This window comes from Plasmodium sp. gorilla clade G2 (assembly GCF_900097015.1).
Source record: "Plasmodium sp. gorilla clade G2 genome assembly, chromosome: 12".
Classification (NCBI taxonomy): domain Eukaryota; phylum Apicomplexa; class Aconoidasida; order Haemosporida; family Plasmodiidae; genus Plasmodium; species Plasmodium adleri (nom. inval.).
Window position 1 is genome coordinate 1,861,385 of NC_041704.1, and position 22,308 is coordinate 1,883,692.

General features: G+C 18.2%; 6 protein-coding genes and 1 non-coding gene across 7 annotated transcripts; 6 read left to right on the plus strand and 1 right to left on the minus strand.

The window, feature by feature from the left end:
* Nucleotides 1–141: 141 nt before the first annotated feature.
* PADL01_1245800 (kinesin, putative) lies at nt 142–4,905 on the minus strand (the record flags this gene model as incomplete). The annotated part of the gene is made up of 1 exon (XM_028683435.1): nt 142–4,905. One exon carries the CDS (start codon nt 4,903–4,905, stop codon nt 142–144), a length of 4,764 nt encoding a protein of 1,587 aa, XP_028539614.1.
* Nucleotides 4,906–6,651: 1,746 nt separating this feature from the next.
* Nucleotides 6,652–7,504, plus strand: PADL01_1245900. The gene has a single exon (XR_003699376.1). It is a non-coding gene; the product is annotated as an uncharacterized ncRNA (non-coding RNA).
* A 93-nt stretch (nt 7,505–7,597) lies between these two features.
* On the plus strand, nt 7,598–9,207 carry PADL01_1246000 (epsin, putative; the record flags this gene model as incomplete). Its single annotated transcript, XM_028683437.1, has 3 exons — nt 7,598–7,656; nt 7,820–8,009; nt 8,140–9,207. The coding sequence occupies 3 exons, from the start codon at nt 7,598–7,600 to the stop codon at nt 9,205–9,207; spliced, it is 1,317 nt and encodes a 438-aa protein (XP_028539615.1).
* Nucleotides 9,208–10,403: 1,196 nt separating this feature from the next.
* Nucleotides 10,404–11,345, plus strand: PADL01_1246100 (conserved Plasmodium protein, unknown function; the record flags this gene model as incomplete). The annotated part of the gene is made up of 1 exon (XM_028683438.1): nt 10,404–11,345. One exon carries the CDS (start codon nt 10,404–10,406, stop codon nt 11,343–11,345), a length of 942 nt encoding a protein of 313 aa, XP_028539616.1.
* Nucleotides 11,346–11,884: 539 nt separating this feature from the next.
* On the plus strand, nt 11,885–13,928 carry PADL01_1246200 (conserved Plasmodium protein, unknown function; the record flags this gene model as incomplete). Its single annotated transcript, XM_028683439.1, has 4 exons — nt 11,885–12,824; nt 12,942–13,311; nt 13,655–13,741; nt 13,886–13,928. 4 exons carry the CDS (start codon nt 11,885–11,887, stop codon nt 13,926–13,928), a joined length of 1,440 nt encoding a protein of 479 aa, XP_028539617.1.
* A 1,052-nt stretch (nt 13,929–14,980) lies between these two features.
* On the plus strand, nt 14,981–17,015 carry PADL01_1246300 (delta-aminolevulinic acid synthetase; the record flags this gene model as incomplete). Its single annotated transcript, XM_028683440.1, has 2 exons — nt 14,981–16,725; nt 16,868–17,015. 2 exons carry the CDS (start codon nt 14,981–14,983, stop codon nt 17,013–17,015), a joined length of 1,893 nt encoding a protein of 630 aa, XP_028539618.1.
* A 2,996-nt stretch (nt 17,016–20,011) lies between these two features.
* PADL01_1246400 (actin I) lies at nt 20,012–21,142 on the plus strand (the record flags this gene model as incomplete). The annotated part of the gene is made up of 1 exon (XM_028683441.1): nt 20,012–21,142. The coding sequence occupies one exon, from the start codon at nt 20,012–20,014 to the stop codon at nt 21,140–21,142; it is 1,131 nt and encodes a 376-aa protein (XP_028539619.1).
* Nucleotides 21,143–22,308: the final 1,166 nt, after the last annotated feature.

Genomic DNA, 22,308 nt, shown 5'->3' on the forward strand with positions numbered 1-22,308 from the left:
GTTACATTAATATATGATGATAAAAATGTCATCTGAAGGATAATCAAAAAAAAAAAAAAAAAAAAAAAAAAAAAAAAAAAATTACACACATATATATATATATATATATATATATATATATATATATATATGTGTCACCTTTTATGTTTTATATTGAGAAGCGTGTTTATACTTTTTATATTCCCCATTAAGATATGATAACATTTTATTTTTATAATTAATCAATTCTCTTAAATGAGAATATTCAGATTCATTTAATAGATATATTTTTTTATTATTTATAAAAAAGTTTCTGATATTATATGAGTCTAAATTTTTTTCTAATAATTTTTTATTATATAATAATTCATTATCAATAATATCAGAAACATTTATTTCGATGGGTTCTTTAAAATCTTTCTTTTGAAAAATATTTTTAATAATATGGAATATTTTTTTAATGAATAAATTTGTATTTCTTTTTTTTTCTAAATAAGATATATCTAAGTTATTATTATTTTTTTCTTTCTTTTTTTTTACCACCATCATCATATTATTATTATCAATATTATTATAGATATCATTTTTTTTGATACTATTATATTTTGTGTTAGTATTTTGATTTATATTTTGATTTATATTATTTGCTGAATATTCTACTACAATATGATCACTGACTCTTTTGATTTCCCCATTAATTTTACATTCTAATTGATTAAGAGCATTATTAACATGTTCTTCTTTTTGTATGCATGTATTAACATCATTTGTATTTTCTTTATCTATTAAATATTCATATAACTTTTTAAAATCTTTATCATCTAATAATTTTGTAAATTCTAAAGAATTTTGACTTAAATCTGAGACGTTTATATTATGAACAGATGATTCTTTTTTTTTGGAAGTTTTTTCTTTTTTCTCTTGTAGTTCATATGATTTGATTTTATTACTGTGATTTGTTGTATGCTTTGAATTCATCAAATTATTATTATTACTATTATTTATATTATTAAGAGTACTATAATGGCTAGTTTCATTTTGTAAATTTTTATTTTCATCTGATAATTGATTCAAGAAAGTCATATTTTTCTGGTCCATTTCTTTTTTTTTGTTATCATCTGTATGTATATTATTTTTATTCGATGAAAATTCTTGTAAATTTTTTTTATGGTCTTCTTGTGGATTAAAAAATGTGACACTCTTATTAATTGTATATGTTATATCATTTTGATCTGTTATATGATCAGGTATTATATCTTTAATAGATTTATATGTTTGTGTTTTATCTTTATATTCCTTATTAATTTGTGATAGATTTTTTTTTACAGGTGTAGTAACTAAAAAATCATTTTGTTTTTGTGTAATAATATTTTGTTCAATATTTAAACTTGGCATATATTTCATATGAATAATATGAGGATAATTATTATTATATATTTCTGTTTGTATTTTATTAATAAAATAATTACTGTTTAAATTTTTTAATGTTTGACTATTTTGAAACATTGTAGCTGAATGTATAAAATTATATATAGAATTATTTTTTTCTATAATTTGTCTATCTAGATTTTCTTTAAGATCGAAATTTGAAAATACAGTACTTTTGTCTGTAGTAAAATCACTAATAAATTTTGTGTAATTATGATTTATATAATTAAATATATTCTCTATATTTGTAACACTTAATATTTTTTGTGCAAATATTTGATAATATAATATATCATTTTTGTCTCTTATATTATTATGTATTATTATTTTTTTATTTTTTTTTTTTTTATTATCAACATTTTTATCATCACAACTATTATAATTATAATTATAATTATTCTTATCATCATAATAAGAATCATAATTATTATCTTGATAATATTTATTATCATCTTTATTATTATTTATATTTAAAATTGATTTTGTATTCTTATTTTTATTTATGTCATCTTTTTTTAAATACTTTTTAACAATATTCATATTTTTTATAGCCTTAAAACTAACCCTATTATTATTATTATTATTATTATTGTTATTATTATTGGTGGTGATGTCATCTAGCATATTTATATTATCCGATTGAATATTTTTTTTTTTCTTTGTTTTATCATCATTTAATATGTCATCTATTTTATTATTTCCCTTATCAGTTATATTATCGTTTAAATTATGTTTTAATTCATTTATTAAAAAAATATTATTATTTTCTTTTACAGAATTTACTATGTGTAATATTTCTTCAAATATTTCATCGTTTTCTTTCTTATTAGATTTTAAGCTAGTCAAATTGAATTTTATAATATTACATATGTCGTTTTTCATCTTTACTAATATATCACCTATTAATATATCATCATCATCATTATCATAAATATGTGTATTATCATTGTTATTTATATGTATATCATCATTGTTATTATCATCTAGATTTTTTATATGATGACCCCTTTCATCATCATAATCTACCTTTTTATTATTATTATGTTCATATCCCTTTTGTATATCATATTTTGAAATTAATGTTGGATCTACCTTAACTAAATTTCTTAAGGTCAAAGCGTGTTCATCATTTTCTTGTTTGTTTTGTATTGGGTTGATTATATTTTTATTATCATGTTTATATTTTTTTAATTTTTCCATATTTAATTTAATATTTCTTTGTCTCTCTTCTTCCGTTAACAGTTTTAAATCGTCAAATGTTTTAATCAGATATTCATTTATATCATTTCTATTTGAGTCTTCACTTTTATTGAGTTGTTCTTTAATAATGTCGATTTTATTTTTATATGACTCAATAAAGAAGTCTAAATATTTCACCTTGCCAGTGCTCTTAAATCCGCATATGTAGCTGAAAATACAAAGACTAAAACAAAAGAAGATGATATCTTTGGTTATATGATTTTTATTAAAATTGAGAAAAATATTTAATTTATTATCACATGGGTTATTCTTATCATCATCATAATTATCATTATTACCATCATTATTATTATCATCACTTGTATCATCACTTTTGTCATCATTATTATTATTATTTTTGTTTTTCTTTTTGTTTATTTTTATCTTTTTGTTTTTATTTTTTTCCTTTGCATCTAACTCCTTTTCAGTTTCTACCTTTTCTTCTCTTACTATTGGTTTGGCTTTTACCATTTTAGCTCTTTGAGCAAATTTTATTGTAGATGCAGTTTCATTTAAATATTGTAACTGTGAAGACAATGTGCATATCAAAATGCTTTTACAATTATTTCCTAGACTATCTGACAATACTCTTGTAAGTTTAGAATCTCTATAAGGAATATGTACATTAGAACTACCAGAATGTGTATTATGACTTGAATTATTTATATGATTGTTGTTATTATTGATGTTTATATTATGTTGTGTATTCAATGTATCTTCTTGATGATTTTTATGAACATCAATTTGATTATCATATCCCTCAACAGGATGAACACTTAAATTATTTTGTTTTTTATTTGTATCATTCATATTATTTTGATCCATGTGGTTGTCATCTATATGCTTGCCCTTTTCCTTTTCTTTCATATTCTTTTCTATTTTTTCCTTTATTTGCATGATTGCTAAAGAATTAATAACCTTGCTTAGAACAGTTAAGCTTTTATTAATCATTGTAGTTTCTATTTTAATAGATCCAGTTGCTTTAGTTTGTTTTAATCTTTCACTGCCTGCTAAATCTACAAGACATAGTTTACCACATCTTATGGTATTAGTTGAATATATATATCTATTTATTTTAATAATAAATATTAAATGTGATCTTGAAGAAGCTTTATTCATATGTGTAAATGCTATCTTTCTGTTATTGACTCCTTGTTCTAAATAATAGAGTGCGCTAATAATATTTTCTATTTCAACTTCTTTTAGATTTTTTATAATAAATTCATTCTTGTTTGAATCTATCATATGTACTGATAAATTGCTTTCTCCACTTATTAAATCATAAATCACTTCATTATATATTTCTAGAATAGATAAGGTAACCGTAAATTCTTTTATCTTATCATTTATTTTGTTATCAACATTAACATTTTGTTTATGATAATTTATATAATTAAAAATATAATTAATACAATGAGGTATAATACCTACATTATTAGGTTCGTTTGTTATACAGTTTATTAGTTCATCATATGTTAAATGAATATCATTATTTTCATCACACTTATTCATATGAATATTACTTTTTATATTATCATCATTATTAACAACATTATCATTAACAACATTATCATTAACAACATCATCATTAACAACATCATCATCATTTTTATTCTTTATCTGATCATGTGTTTTATTCTTTTGGTTATCATTTTTATGATAATTTCTTTTATCTTTACAAAGATGAAATAAATTATTTAAAAAATCGAAATTTCCTAGCATCGTATATGTCTTTCCACTATTAGTTTGTCCATATGCTAATATACTACAATTAATACCTTGAAAAATATTTTTAATATTATTTTTTATATAATCATTAAATATCATCTGATTATTATTTTCTATATCATAAACTCTATCATATGTATATTCAAAATTTAGAGAACTCTTATTGCCTACATGGAATGTATCTATAACTAATTTATTATAAGAAATTTTTTTTATCACATCAACATTGTTATTATTATTATTATTATTATTATTTATATTATTTATATTATTTTTTATTCTACATATGACATTGATATATTCTTCTACATTCTTATTTATAGTAACATCTTCAAAATATTTAGCTTTATTATTTTCTATATCTTCATTTTGTTTTTTTTTTTCGGCAATTTTATTATCTATATACCAAGTATATAAATTTTTCCCTCCTTCTTTATTTTTAGCAATTTTATTATTCTTGCTAATATTTCTTCCTTTACTTGTACCCCTGTTTTGATTGGGGTTGTGGCCCTTAATGTTTTTATTTACCATATTATATATATATATAAATATATATATAAATATATATATAAATATATAGATATATGTATATTTATATATATATATATAATAAATAACTCATTAATAAAACGAAGAAATATTTGATATCAAAATATTATTCTTTTCTCATAATATTATAACATAATAGTGTACCACAACTTATAGGTTTAAATTATTATTGTACATATAAATATTTATGGTAATTTAAAAAAAAAAAAAAAAAAAAAAAAAAAAAAACACATATATATATATATATATATATATATATATAATATATGTCTTTATTTATTTTAATTTTTTCCTAGTTGAGTTTTCATATGATAATCTTTTATATTCCTCATATATATAATATTGCGCAAAAATTAAAAATATACATATATATATATATAAATATATATGTGATTTTAAATTTTTTAAATGGATGATGAATTTTTACTTTTTGTCTTATTTTCATAAAAATATTTAAGCCTTATTATAACATAATATATATATATATATATATATATATATATATTTTTATTTATTAAGAATTTTATAATTTCTTCCTTTTATCTCTTTTATATATATATATATATTATATCATGGTGAACAGAAGTACATTTATAACAATGTCTCAATAAGGAAAATGACAAAATAAAAATAATAAAATAGACACTCAAAGAAAAAAAAAAATATATATATATATATATAATATATATATCAGTTTTTTATTTTTATTTTTATTTTTATTTTTATTTTTTATGACCTTGTGATTAATTATTAGTTATATTGAACACCTTATGAATTACATTTCCTATTCTGTATATGTATATTTTGAAAAAACAACATAAGGAAAATTTTTTATATAACCATACAAACAAGAAAGAAACTAATAATGATAAATATATTTAAGGAACACATAATATATATATATATATATATATATATATATATATATATATATATATGTATATATATGTATGGATGTATGTATTTTTTTTTTTTTTTTTAGAAATATTAAATTATAATTTTTTATTAATATCACTAAAATATAAAAAGTATTAAAATATTAATTATATTGTACTATATATATATATATTTTTTTGGAAAAAGAAAAAGAATTATTCCCCAATTAAATGTAATAAAATGTTTCACAAATAAAAAATAAAAAATTGTTTTAACATAGTCTTTATACACTTTTTGTGTTAATTATATTTTATCAAAGGAAAAAAAAAAAAAAAAAAAAAAAAAAAAAAAAAAATCTATATATTATATATACATATATATGTATAACATTTATTATATATTGTATATATATATATATATAATAAGAATAATATGCAAGTATTATAATATCTACAATATATATATAATATATATATTTTATGTTATAATAACATTTTTATGTTATTTATATTTTAAATCAATTCTATATGAAAAATTCCAATTATTCCAAAAAAAAAAAAAAAAAAATAATATATATATTAATATATATAAATTTAATATGAATGATCTTTTTTTTATATATATAATTAAATTAATTTATAAAAGAATTCTCAATTCTTATATTTACATCTTATTTTATATATATATATATTTTTTACATTTCAATATATTAAGTGAAATAAATAATATATAAATTATTAAAAACATATTATATATATATTTAATATTTTATAATAATTCCTTTCTTCATTATTCCAGTTCTTAAAATCGCATGTTCCCTTTTTTTTTTTCCCTATAATTATATATTATATATATTTATGTTTTGTTTATGATTCTTATTTATATAATTTAATTTTTTTCTTTTCTTAGTATAATTTTTTTTTTCCTTTCACATATATATATAATATATATATATATAATATTTATAAGGTTAAATAAAAGAATCTTAAATGTTATATTATAAAAAAAGTAAAAATATATATATATATATATATTTTTTTTTTATACCTTTAAGGTTTAATTTTTTGCTATCCGCCATTTTTCTCTTCTTATAAAAGAAAAATGTATAAACCCAATTTTTCTTTCTTTTTGAATATAATTATATTTATATGTATAGATATATATTTATATTTATTTATTTTATAATTTATATTATATTATTTGTTTTTTTTTTTTTTTTTTTTCTTCTGTTTTTCTTTTTTCATTTTTCTTATTTTCATTATTTGTTTTTGTTTTTGTTACAACCATATAAAATAGTTGTATAATTCTTCTATATTATATATTTTTTCATTTTTTTTATTTTTTTCCTTTTTTTTTTTTTTTGTAAAAACTATATATTATTAATATATATTATTTCTATGTGTATATAATATATTATTTCTTTTTATTATTAATTAATATATATGTCAGAATCGATCTTATTGTATATAAAAAGAAAAAGAGAGAATGCAAGGAGACTAAATAAAAATGTATAAATAAAAAATATATATATATATATATATATATATATATGTTTGAAAAAAATATAATGTGTTCTGATATGACATAATAATATAATTTTTTTTTTTTTTTTTTTCTTGGTTTGAATTCAAAAAAAAAAAAGCGAATTCATTATATTTTAAGTATCAGTTTGTATATCTCTGTAAAAGGTAGTCCCACCCCCAAAAAATAAAATAAATAAATAAATATATATATATTTTTATTTATATATATTTTTATTTATATATATTTTTATTTATATATATTTTATTTTTTTTAGATGCTATTATTTAAGAAAGTTAATTCAAAAGTCTTGAGTATAAATAATTATTTACAAAAGTAATAAAAATATATAATAAATATATTTTAAGTATATATTAACATTTGCATATTTTTACGTATGGTCATATTTTTTTTTTTTTTTTTTTTTTGTGTGTGTGAATATATTTTATTACATGTTGTTTAAAATATTTATATTTAATTTGTTTCTTTCGTGTTACAGATATTTAGAATCTAATCAATTCGAAAAAAATTTAAAAGAAGCGTTGAATAATAAAAACTATGGAGTGTCTAATAGTCTTCTATATGATTTATCTATATCAACTTATGACGTAAATTATTATAAAAGGGTTATGACGGAGGTGTTTAAGGCCATACAAGAGAAGCCATCTAGATGGAGAAGAATATACAAGGTAATAAATTTTTATGCATATATATATATATATATATATATATATATATATAAATGTTATCATAAATACATACACACATATATATATATTTATATATATATATATTTTTTTTTTTTTTTTTTTTTTTAAGGGCCTAAAATTGTGCGAGTATGTTATGAAGAACGGTTGCGAATATTTTATTAGCGACGTTAAAGATAAGGAAGAACTCATAAAAAAATTAACACACTTTACACACCTTGAAGATTTAAAAGACAAAGGTATCGGGATCAGAGATATATCAAATAATATCTTAAGATTATTGAAAGATAATAAATATTTAAAAAATGAAAGAATAGAAGCAGCAAAATATGCAAATATTTGTACTAATATAGAATCGAAGCCTATAGAAAAGAAAGGTTTCTTTTCTAATAGAAAGAAAAAAAAACATAAAATTAAAAGAACAAGTGAATATAGTAGAAGAAATATTAATGATCCAAGAAATTTAAGACAAAGCTTACAATCAAAAAATATATTAGATCAAATACAAGAAGAAAGAAAATCAATATATGGATATACAAATGATAATAATAATATATTTAATGAAAAAAGATATGATACTGAAGAAAATAATCATAATAATAATATTTCTTCCTATTCTTCAAATAATTCATCTTCTTCATCTTCTTCCTCAACATCATCATCATCATCATCATCTTCATCATCATCATCTACATCATCTGCATCATCACCATCCTCAGCAACATCGTCATCTTCTTCATCTTCTTATTGTAGTAATAGAAATTCTTCAAATAGTGCTCATTCAAATTATAAAACTAATAATAATCATAAAAGAATATCAAAAAGGAAAAAACATATAAAACATAAAAAACATTCAACATCTTCATCTCCAAAATCATCAAGAATATCTAATCGATCCTCATCAAATTCTCAAGATGAATATAATAATACCTCATCTAAATTTTCTACACAATCAAAAGGTCGTTCAGCGTCACATACATCATCATGTGTATCGTCGCATACGTCTTACAAACATTCATCAAGATTATCATCACATTCATCAACCTCTTCCTCTGCCTCAAATAGTTATTCCAGTCGTTCTAGAGGAAGATCACATTTGAGAAATAAACATGGACGTTCAAAAAAAAATAAAAGAGAAAAGGAAAGAAAAAAAAGTAGATCAACAACTAGACACAAATGAACAAATAATAAAAAGTGATGATATTTATTCATATTTTTGAAATCTGTTCCTATATATATATTTTTTTTTTTTTTTATGTTCATTTATGTTTACATATTATTATGAATTATCTTTCATTTAAGGTATCCTAAAGGTTCCAAATAAAATGTTGCATATGGACATATAAACATTATATTTAAAATGTGATAGAAATGTTATATTGTTATATTGTTATATTGTTATTTTTTATTTTGTTATTTTTTTAATTTTTAATTTTAATTTTTTAATATATATTTTTTTTTTTTTGTTTATAATGTAAAAATATATTTTTTTATATATATGGCCCGAAAAGAGGAAGATTTACAGAATTTTATAATGAAATGTAAATATATATATATGATACATACATATATATATATTTATTATATCCCTTTTAATTCAGGAATAATTTATAGATATAAAAAAAAAAGAAAATATATATATATATATATATATATATATATATATATATATATTTATTTATTATGTGCCTTTTATATCAAAATATATTATTATGTATTTTTTATTTTAAATTTATCTTTTAATAACATTTTTGATATTTTTACTTTTAATTAAAAAATTATTTATTTGTAAAAAAAAAAAAAAAAAAAGTCAGGAATGATGTCGGGTCGAGTTGATAAGAAATGATTGAATAATATAAAAGAAAGAAAAAAGTATATTATATATTATATAAATAAATAATATATATAATATAATATAGTTTTGTATGTTGGCCAAAATAATATAGAGATAAATATATAACATATAATTATATATATATATAATTATATATATATATATTTATTTTTTTTTTAATAAGGATAATAAAAATATATATGTATATATAATATTTATTTTATAGTATATATATATATATATATATTATTTAAAAAATATATTATATATATAAATAAATTCTTATGAACATATCTATCAAAATTTTGATATATTATATAACATATAATATTATATAGCTTTAATCCGTATTGTTGTAAAATTTACATATATATATAATTTATTTATTTATTCATTCTTTTAACGATATATATATATATATATATATATATATATTTCTTCCCATTTGGTTTAATAAAATACATTTATTTATATTTTTAAATATATATAGTTATATTTATATTTATATTTATTATTTTATTTATTTTATTTTTTTTTTTAAAATGGCTGAGCTGTTGACTATAAAAAATTTATTTATTTGTTCTCATGAAAAGAGTGTTGAAGAGCTGACAAAAGTGATGGATGGTTTAATTAAGAACGTTGAAGAAAGGAATGAGAATGATGATGATAAAAAAAATATAATATATAAAGAAAATGCGAATGAGAAAAAAAAGAAATATGATATGATAAAAGATTATATGGATGCTAATAAGAATAATGTATTACATTTTGCTGTATATGGAAATAATTTTAATAATGTAAAATTTATTGTAGAGAATACAGATTTAATAAATACATATAATAATGATGGACAGAATGGATTAATTATTAGTATATTAAATAAAAATAATGATATTAGTAAGTTCTTATTAGATAATAATATTAATTATAATCAAGTTGATAAATATAATTCAAATTCATTATTATATAGTATGATTACACAAAATTATGAAATTTTTAATTTATTAATTGAAAAAAATGATATAGATATTAATATTAATAGTTATGAAAAAGGAAATTTAATAAGTATATGTATTTTTGAAAGAAATATTAAATTATTAAAAAAACTATTTAATAAAAATATATCTCCAGAATTAAAAGAAAAAAATATATATCCTCATCCACTCATTTTTATATTATATAGTAATGATAATTATTTATTATATTTATATTTAACATATTCTTTATATTATTATTCAAAATCAAAAGAATTATTTAATATAAATAAAATCAATTTTGATTATACAACAGATGATATATTAATCGACTTACAAAACAAACAATGTATTCATTCAATTTTAAAAACTCAAAATATGGATATAAAAAAATTCCAATCTTTATTAAATATTAAGGATGAAAATAATTCCTCATTATTAGACATATGTATACAAATGGAAAATGAACAGGGAAAAAATATATTGTCTTATTATAATATGGAACAATGAAAAATTATAGTACCAATAAAAATATAAGCACAAATAAATATAAATAAATATAAATATATATATATATAATAATATATATGTATGAATATTTTTATATTATTTACATATGATCCATTTATTCCTTCATATAAATATATACACATATACATATTTTTTTCAGTATATAATTATTTTATATATATATTATAATTTTACCAACGTTTTATGGTAAAATGAAAAAAAAAAAAAATTTCCCATTTTAATCCCTTTTTTTTTTTTTTTTTTTTTTTGTAACATTTTTCTATTATATGGTTTAACCAAATTTTTTGTCCTACAAAAGAGTAAAATATAGGAAAAAAAAAATAAAAATAAACCTGACATATGAAAAAACACACACATATATATATATATATATATATATATAATATATATGTTTTTATATTTTTTTTTTTGTATGTCATGGTTTGCCTTATTTCATACATTCTCATATGTTCTATTGTACTTGTCCTTATTTTTTCTTACCTTTAACATTCAGATATGCAAAAAAAAAAAAAAAAAAAATGCATATAAAAAATTTTATCTTAAAAATATATTTCTTTTTACTATTATTTAATACTTTCATTTTTTTGACAAAATGTAGCTTACGTATTTTACCACTTAATCATGTTATTGATGGTATAATAATACATTTAAATTATAAATTTATAAAATATAAAGTATATGCAAAAGGTATACACTTAAATGTGAATTTCGAAAATGTAGATTCAGTTAGACATATAATTGAATCATACAAAGATTTAAATACTTTATATTGTAATTTAAATAAAGATAAAGAAGAAGAAACTATTAATAAGAACATGTTAAGAACTAATAATTGTGTTATTTTTGTATATATAAAATATAAAGAAAACTTAAAAAATATTTATGATTTTATGGAATATTTATATATTAATACTAGTGCTGTTGCTCTTATACTTATTTCTGATAATTTTCTCTATGAAAATGAAATATATAATCCTCATGAAGATTTAAATATTACCATTATACATCCAAGTATTCTCACATATTTTATATCATATGATCGATTATCAGAATATGATACAAATAATTATGACAAATATATTTTTGAATTATATTGGGGGGTAAATCAAAAAACAGATATTGTTCATATAAATTATCATTTAGATTATGGAAAGTATTTTAATTATACTTTTTTTATATATATGAAGAATTTCCTTCTCGATTTAAAAAATCATATCACATATGAAATACAATTTAGTATACATAAAAATTTTACTATAGAGCCACGATTCTGTTTTATTAGAGATTCATCTTATTGTATTAGTAAACCAGATTATATGAATTCAAATGTGGTACGAGAAGTAGTAGAACAACAGGTAAGAAGTTTATGTATATATGAATTAACTCTAATAGATGATGATATTAAAAGTGATAGTGTTCAAAATAATACCTCTGATGATATCCAGAGTAATACTCAAGGTAATAACAATAAAACGTATGAAAATGATATTAATACTGATAATATAAATTATGATGAAAATGAAAAACAAGCCAATATGTTAGATAAAAGAAACCAAAACCATATTTATGCTTTAGGAAAAAAAAAATTGTTTAGTGAAAAATATATATATTATATAAATGCATTATTTAATTTCGGATTTGAAAGAAAATATTGTTCTAGTGATTTCAACGATTTAACAAAAAAATGCTCAGATAAAATACTGAACATATTAAATGTTTCGGTTAAGGATGTAGACCATTGTTTTCTCACCAATTTTCATACATATATGAAAAATATGATTAAAAGTAAATTTTACGTATATTCAATAACTATAAATGATAAAACGTATAAAATTAAATTAAATAAAGATATTAGCATTAAATTGATATGTACTGCTTTTAAAAATATGCCTAAGAGGTGTAAAGATTATTTGTTTAATGAATTAATTGATGCTGACTATGTAAGGTAAAATGTGCAAAAAAAAAAAAAAAAATAGCCAAATTGTGAAGAAATAAAAAAAAAAATATGTATATATAGCCAAATGGTGAAAATATATATATATATATATATATATATATATAGCCAAATTGTGAAGAAATTAAAAAAAATATATATTTATATGTGCATATATTTATATGTAATGATTATATATATATATTTATTTATATCATCCATATATGACATTTTAACAAGAATATACTTTCTATATATGTGTAATAATAATTAATAATATTTATAATAAGAAAATAAAAGAATACATAATATAAAATGATATATTTTTATCTTTATATTTTCATGTTCTTTACAGAGAAAATACCTACGAGGAACTAATATGTTTTTATTTCCTGATCATTTTGTTGTTGATTCATATTATTGGAACCTTTTTAAATTATTTGTAAAACAAACATATATATATATATATATACAATTTTTTGATTATTCTATTTTATAATTACACATTTGTTTACATATTTGTATTATGTCTCAGTGTATATAATTTATACATTTTATATTTTATATTTTATTTTTCATATTTTAGGGTACCTTATTATATAAATCTTTATGAAAAGAAAAAAAAATAAAGAATTTCCATCATAAAATAATATAAATTATAAAATGGATTTTTTCCATTCCTTATTTTTTTAAAAAATATACAATTTGTAATTAATTCACAGAGGAACTCAAACTATTTTTATAGAACATATATATATATATATATATATATATATATATATTATGAAGACAAAATAAATAAAACAAATGTATGTCCAAAAATATATTAATCTTATTATTTTGGTGCATACATATATATATATATTTTATTATTTTTTACTTTTTGTTGATTTCAGATATATTTCGATAAGCAATTTTTTTTTTTTTTTTTTTTTTAATTTATAAGATAAAAAAATAAAAAATAAGAATATATATTTTAAAGTCTTTTTCAATAAAGCTATGTATGATATTATGTGGTTCATATAATACATATATATTTAAACAAAGATAAAAAAAAAAAAAAAAAAAAATTTCAACATATATTTAATGGTTTGTGGAATATTTCTATAAACTGTTCTGTATTAAAAATATATGCAATCATAATATATACATATATATATATATATATATATATATATTTTATTATTATTTTTTTTTATATATACCAAATTTAAAACATTAAAATTTTATTAACTTTTTAAAAATAGAATTAACAAATTATAAAGAATTATAGGCATACCTAAATAATTTCCACTTGTTTTCTTTTTCATAATTTTGTAGTATATATAAGATATTGTTAATTATAAAAATTTTAAATATACCAATTAAAAATATATATATATAAACACTATTTGTAAACATACATATATTTAATACAATATGTAAGTTATTTCCTTTTGTAGACTAGTATATAACAATTTGTATTTACATTTTTTTGTATACAAAAAAAAAAAAAATTTATGTACTCTCTACAAATACTCTATAAATAAATATATGTTTTATGAGATAATAAATGTAACACTTGCAAAAAGTATAAAATAAACAATACACACATAGATAAATAAATACAAACAGGTATATAATATATATATATATATATATATATTTATTTATTTATTTATTCATTTAACATTTTTATATGATGAGGAAAAAGAGAACTTTGAAAGTAAGTATTAACGAAATTAAGAAATATTGCCCGTTTGTTAAAAATATTCAATTTTTATATAATAATAATGATAAAAAAAATAATCTAGTATTATCAGTTATGTCAGATTTATGTCCTGTAGGTAAAGCAATAAATGAAAAACATTTTATAATAATAGATAATAAATCAAAAATTAATATTATAAAAATATTGAAACAAGCTAATATGCAATCAAACATTTTAGTACAATGTATTAAAAATAAAAATACAGAAAAAGAGAATATGTCTAAGGATGATATATTAAAAAATAGTAAGAGAAATAATAATATGTTATTTTATGATATATTAGAAAAAAATAAAAAAGATCCTAGTTTTGAAATAAATGAGAATAGTATAGAAAAAAATAATATTATATATAAATATATAAATTCATTAGATGAATATAAATTATTTAAAAATGAGTGTAATAATAATTTAAAAGAACTTTTAAATAAATTATTTAAAGATAAAAGATATCGTATCTTTACTATATTAAATAAATATAGAATAAATTATCCTAATGTATATATAGAAAATAATAAATTAATGTTACCTTCATTTTATGAATTTTATCAAAAATATGGATATAAAGCATGCATAGGAAATACTAAATACCAATTAAGTTGCTCATATGGGGATGATAATAAAAATATATGTTCATATAATGATCCAAAAAAGGGGAACTATTTATTTAATTTCTGGAATTTACATATAGATAATATTTCAAACGAAAAAACGGTCGTGTGGTGTTCTAATGATTATTTGTGTTTATCAAATAATGAGAAAATAATCGAAGTAGGTATAGAAACGTTAAAAAAAATAGGAAATAGTAGTGGGGGTACAAGAAATATCTCTGGAAGTTTGTTAAATCATACACATTTAGAATACATTATAGCTAAATGGTATAATAAAGAAAGTGCCTTATTATTCACTTCTGGTTATATTGCTAATGTAGGAGCATTAGAGACATTAGGAAAATTATTAAATTTGATTTATATTTCTGATGAAATGAATCATGCATCTATTATAAATGGTATTAGAGAATCACGTTGTGAAAAATTTATTTTTAAACACAATGATATGAATGATTTAGAAAGAATTCTATATAATTTGAGGATAAACAAACAATATGAAAATAGAAAAATTATGATCGTATTTGAATCAATTTATAGTATGTCTGGTCATATTTCAAATATAGAATATATAGTACAGCTAGCCAAGAAATATAATGCATTAACATATGTTGACGAAGTACATGCTGTCGGTTTATATGGAAATAAAGGTTCAGGTTATTTAGAAGAATTAAATTTGTGTAATCATATTGATATAATAAATGGTACCTTATCAAAAGCTATTGGATCATTAGGTGGTTTTATATGTGCTAATAAATATTATATTGATGTCATAAGGTCTTATTCTTCTCATTTTATATTTACTACATCCTTAACTCCAGTTAATATTAATACCTCTGCTGAGGCTATACATATAATTCAAAATGATATGTCCCTCAGAAAAAAATTAACTCAAGTTGTTAACAAAACGAAACAAAAATTACAAGAAAGGGGAATACACGTTTTGCATAATAATTCACATATAGTAGTTCTTATGATTAATTCTGCAGAAAAGTGTAAGCAAATATGTGATGACCTTTTGAAGGAGTATAACATATATATACAGCCAATCAATTACCCGACCGTTCCAATGTAAAAAAAAAGAAAAAAAAGAAAAAAAAGAAAAGAAAAGAAAATAGCAATGAACATATCAAACATATATATATATATATATTGTTATCCATTTTATTATTTTTTATATTTTTTGTTATTATTTATTTATTTTTTTTTATAGGGGAATGGAAAGAATTCGCATAACACCATCACCATTTCATACAGATGAACAAATTTTTAAATTAGTAAACAGCCTATATACTTTATTCAAGAAGTATCAAGTTAACATGTTTGATAAAAAAAATAAGCATACTTTAATGAAGCTATAATATATATATATATATATATATATATATAAATGTTAGGGTGAATTCTTTTTCACAATATATAACTACTTTTTATATTTCCCCATGCTTTTCTATATAATGAATTGTTTATATTTAAAATTTTATATTTTAATACATGTATATATTTATAAATAATAAAAAAAAAAAAAAAAAAAAAAAATTCATGCTAGATGGATTTAATAAGTTCACACAATTGTTTTCAATAATAATTCAATTTATAGAAAGGACTTACAAAAATATAAAATAAAACAAGCAAAAAAAATAATTTTAATAATCTTTGTATTATACTTTTTTTCCCATTGCTAAATAATTTTTTTTTTTTTTTTTTTTTTTTTTTTGTATTTAAAATATTTTTCATTTTTGTCTACATGTATTTATTGTTTATATATAAGAAGAACAAAACAAAAGAAAAAAATATATTTAATTAATTAATATTCTGTGTTTTACTTAATATATTTTCTTTTGTTATTAAGGAGAAAAAGAAGAATACGTATAATTATATATGTAGTATATATAATCTTTGAGTATATTTTAAAGTTACTTAAAATAAGACATTATAATAAACTTAAAAATAAATATTTTATACAATGAACATTTGTGCATTGAAGTAATAATCCTAAACATATAAAAAGATAAAGAATAAAAAATTGGCACACATAAATATATATATATATATATAATATTTTTTTTTATGAGGATCGTTTTAAAATAAAATACACAATAATAAATTCTTTAAACAATTAACTTATATTTTGTAAATTAAGTAGGCGTCTAAATATAAAATATTAAATCTATTATTATTATATATTTTTTTTAGCTTTATATATATATACATATAATGCTCAAAAAAAATGTCAAAATATAGCAATATGATATTATGAACAATTCAGGCAAAAATAATTGAATAATAAAAAATATCATATATATGGATATATATATTTTTACGTCAATGTAAACACAAAATATATAGGAAAGGAATTATATAGAAAATTTATGGATATTACATAATAATGTATTAATAAGGATTAACTTGATATGGTAAAAATTGAAAATTATTAAAAGCAAAAGAAAAAACAAATTTAACATAATTTTATTTATCTAATAATTTTTTTTGGTAATAATATCCTTTTTTTACATGTGTGGGATTTGAAATAAAGTGTTCACATTGTGGACTGTCCACGAAAAAAAAAACAAGGAACATATATAATTTTGTATATATGTATTATTATATATATATTTTTTATTTTATATGCGCATAAAATTAAAATTATATTTTACTTTTGATGTATTAAGTGTATATATACACTTAACTCATGTAATACATTAAATGTTTTTATTTATAGAAACTTTTTATACTGGCAAGGTAAAAAAAAAAAATATTTATACACATTTTATATATATATATGTATATTTATATATATATAGCTATTTTGAAATATATACATATATAATATGAACAGTTCAGGTAAATATAGTTATTATTATATATACATTTTATTTATATTTTCCTTATATACTTGAAAAACATATTTTCCATTAACATTTAAAAATTTACAAAAATAAAGAAAATAAAAAATGAAAACAAAACTATAATACCAACAAAAGAAAATCACTGTATTTGAAAAAAAAAAAAAAAAAAAGAAAAAAAAGAAAAAACACCAATAAGAAATACATGATATACATATATATATATATATATATATATATAATATATATAATTGTATATTATGTAAAACCTTTACAAAAAAAAAAAAAATTAAATGCACAGAGTACACACACCAAATTTTAAGATTTTTATTTTATTTAGTTTTTTTTTTTTTTTTTTTTTTATTGTTATTTGTTTGTACATAATATAAAATATTATTTACGCACATGCATTTTTTTTTTTTTTTTTTTATAAATTATAATAATAATAAAAAAAACATTATAATTTGGGATTATAAAAGAATTCAAAAAAAAATAAAATTTTTTTATAATATATTCTTATATATATATAATATAATATTTATACATTATTTCACAAAGAAACAACAATAAAAAAAATACATTGATCATTTAAAGCAGAAAAAAAAAAAAAAAAAAAAAAAAAAAAAAAATTAATACACATTCGTGCGCGAACAAAAAAAAAAAAAAAAAAAAAAAAAATGAACATTAAAATATTATGTATATATATATATATATATATTATGTAATATGCGAACAAAAAAAAGAATAAATATATGTTAAAAAAAAAAAAAAAAAATTAATATATAGCAGGAACAAATATTATATAAACCATATAACTTTAAACGTCCATAATATTTTATATTAACTTTTATTTTGGTTTTTTTTTTTTTTTTTTTTTTTTCTTCGTGTTTTTTTTGCCCTCTTTTTTTTTATATGTATATTTAATATATATACACATATATAATATAGTGAATATTATATATATATATATATATAAATATATATAACGCAAAAAAAAAAAAAAAAATATATATATATATTATATTTATATATATGTACATCAAATTAAATTTATTCAAAGATAACTGTTTCTTTTTTGATAATATATTTTATATACATAAAATAAAAAAAATTTTATGGAATAAATACATAAGTATATTATACATATATAAATACTATATTATATATATATATATATATATTTATATAAATATTTTTTTTTTTTTTTTTTTTTTTTTTTTTTTTTTTTTTTATTAAATTTTAATTTTTATAAAAATTGCTTTTACAACATATATTATAATAAATTTTATTGAGTATTAATAAAAGAGATAAAAAATATATATATATATATATATATATTTATATTTATAATAATAATTATTTGTTAAATTCACACACGTATATATATTTATATACCATTTGGTGATTAGTTTTTACTGACAATATTCTTTTTATATAAAAATTATATATATTTAATATATATATATATATATTAAAATTCGAAAGATTGTACTATTTATATATCTGTAAAAATGGGAGAAGAAGATGTTCAAGCTTTAGTTGTTGACAACGGATCAGGTAATGTAAAAGCAGGAGTTGCAGGAGATGATGCACCTCGTTCCGTTTTTCCAAGTATTGTAGGAAGACCAAAGAATCCAGGAATTATGGTTGGTATGGAAGAAAAGGATGCATTTGTTGGTGATGAAGCACAAACAAAGAGAGGTATATTAACATTAAAGTACCCAATAGAACATGGTATTGTTACTAATTGGGATGATATGGAAAAAATATGGCATCACACTTTTTACAATGAATTAAGAGCTGCTCCAGAAGAACACCCAGTGTTATTAACAGAAGCTCCATTAAATCCAAAAGGAAATCGTGAGAGGATGACACAAATTATGTTTGAATCATTTAATGTACCAGCTATGTATGTTGCTATTCAAGCTGTTTTATCCTTATATTCTTCTGGTCGTACCACTGGTATTGTGTTAGATAGTGGAGATGGTGTATCTCATACTGTTCCAATTTATGAAGGTTATGCCTTACCACATGCAATTATGAGATTAGATTTAGCTGGTAGAGATTTAACTGAATATTTAATGAAAATTCTTCACGAAAGAGGTTATGGATTTTCTACTTCAGCAGAAAAAGAAATTGTTAGAGATATTAAAGAGAAATTATGTTATATTGCATTAAATTTTGATGAAGAAATGAAAACATCTGAACAAAGCAGTGATATTGAAAAATCATATGAATTACCAGATGGAAATATTATCACTGTAGGTAATGAAAGATTTAGATGCCCAGAAGCTTTATTCCAACCATCCTTCTTAGGTAAAGAAGCTGCAGGAATCCACACTACTACATTCAACTCAATTAAAAAATGTGATGTGGATATTCGTAAAGATCTTTATGGAAATATAGTTTTATCTGGAGGTACTACTATGTATGAAGGTATTGGAGAAAGATTAACTAGAGATATTACAACCCTTGCACCATCAACCATGAAAATTAAAGTTGTTGCACCACCAGAGAGAAAATACTCAGTCTGGATTGGAGGTTCTATTTTATCATCTCTTTCCACCTTTCAACAAATGTGGATCACAAAAGAGGAATATGATGAATCAGGACCAAGTATTGTCCACAGAAAATGTTTCTAAATTAAATATAAAAAAAAAAAAAAATATAAAATTAATAAACATAAACTTAAACAGAAACAGAAAAAAAAAAAAAAAAAAAAAAAAAAGAAAAATTTAACAGGCAGAAATAAAAACATAAAAGAAGAAAAAAAAGAAAAGTGTCTAAAGGAGAATAATTTTTTTGCTTAAAATTTTTTTTTTTTTTTTTTTTTTTTTATATTTATAGTGAGTTAGCCAAAATGAGTGAAGAATGAATATGTAGGCGAAAGGCTCAAAAAAAAAAAAAAAAAAAAAAATAAAAATAAAAATAAAAATAAAAAATAAAAAATATTTGAATAAGTTAAAATAATATATCACAGTATATGAGTTTATATACATATATATATATATATATATATGTATATAATTAAAATGTATCTTTGTGTATATATACTTATGGAAGTTTTTTTTTTTTTTTTTTTTTTTTTTTTTTTCTTGTGCATATTAAAAAAAATAATAAATACACAGAAAATGTGAAATTATGTGGCAAAAACGAAATATATGTATATGTATATATATATATATATATATATATATATATATATATATGTATGTGTTGTAATTTTCATTAATTTTATATCATATCATTATTCCATTCTTATTATCTCAATATATATTTGGTAATAAATAAATAAATATATATATATATATTTCTATATATATATTTTTTTTTTCTCTTTTTTTTTTTTTTTTTTTTTTTATTATTATTCTCTTGTTGTTTCATAGATATATATTTATATATATATATATGTGTGTATATATTTTGCATCACTATTATATAATAAAATAATGATTGTATAATTTTAGACTAATTTATATTTTTACTAAAATATATATATATATACATCACGATATATATGCTTACATAAATATGGAGTATTAAAATAAAAGAAGGTATATAGTTATAAGTATGAAAAATAATAAAAATAAAATAAACAGCATTAATAATATAAATTAATAAAATAAAAAAAAAAAAAGATAAAATAAAAATATTTGGTTTTTATAATATTTAAAAAGGTTTCATCTATATATGTATTCATCATTTTGATGAGAACATTTAGATGACTATTAAATTATAGGTGACATCACATTTATAATTTTAATAAAATAGATAAAAGGAAAGTTTGAATTTTTGTTGGTACAAAAAA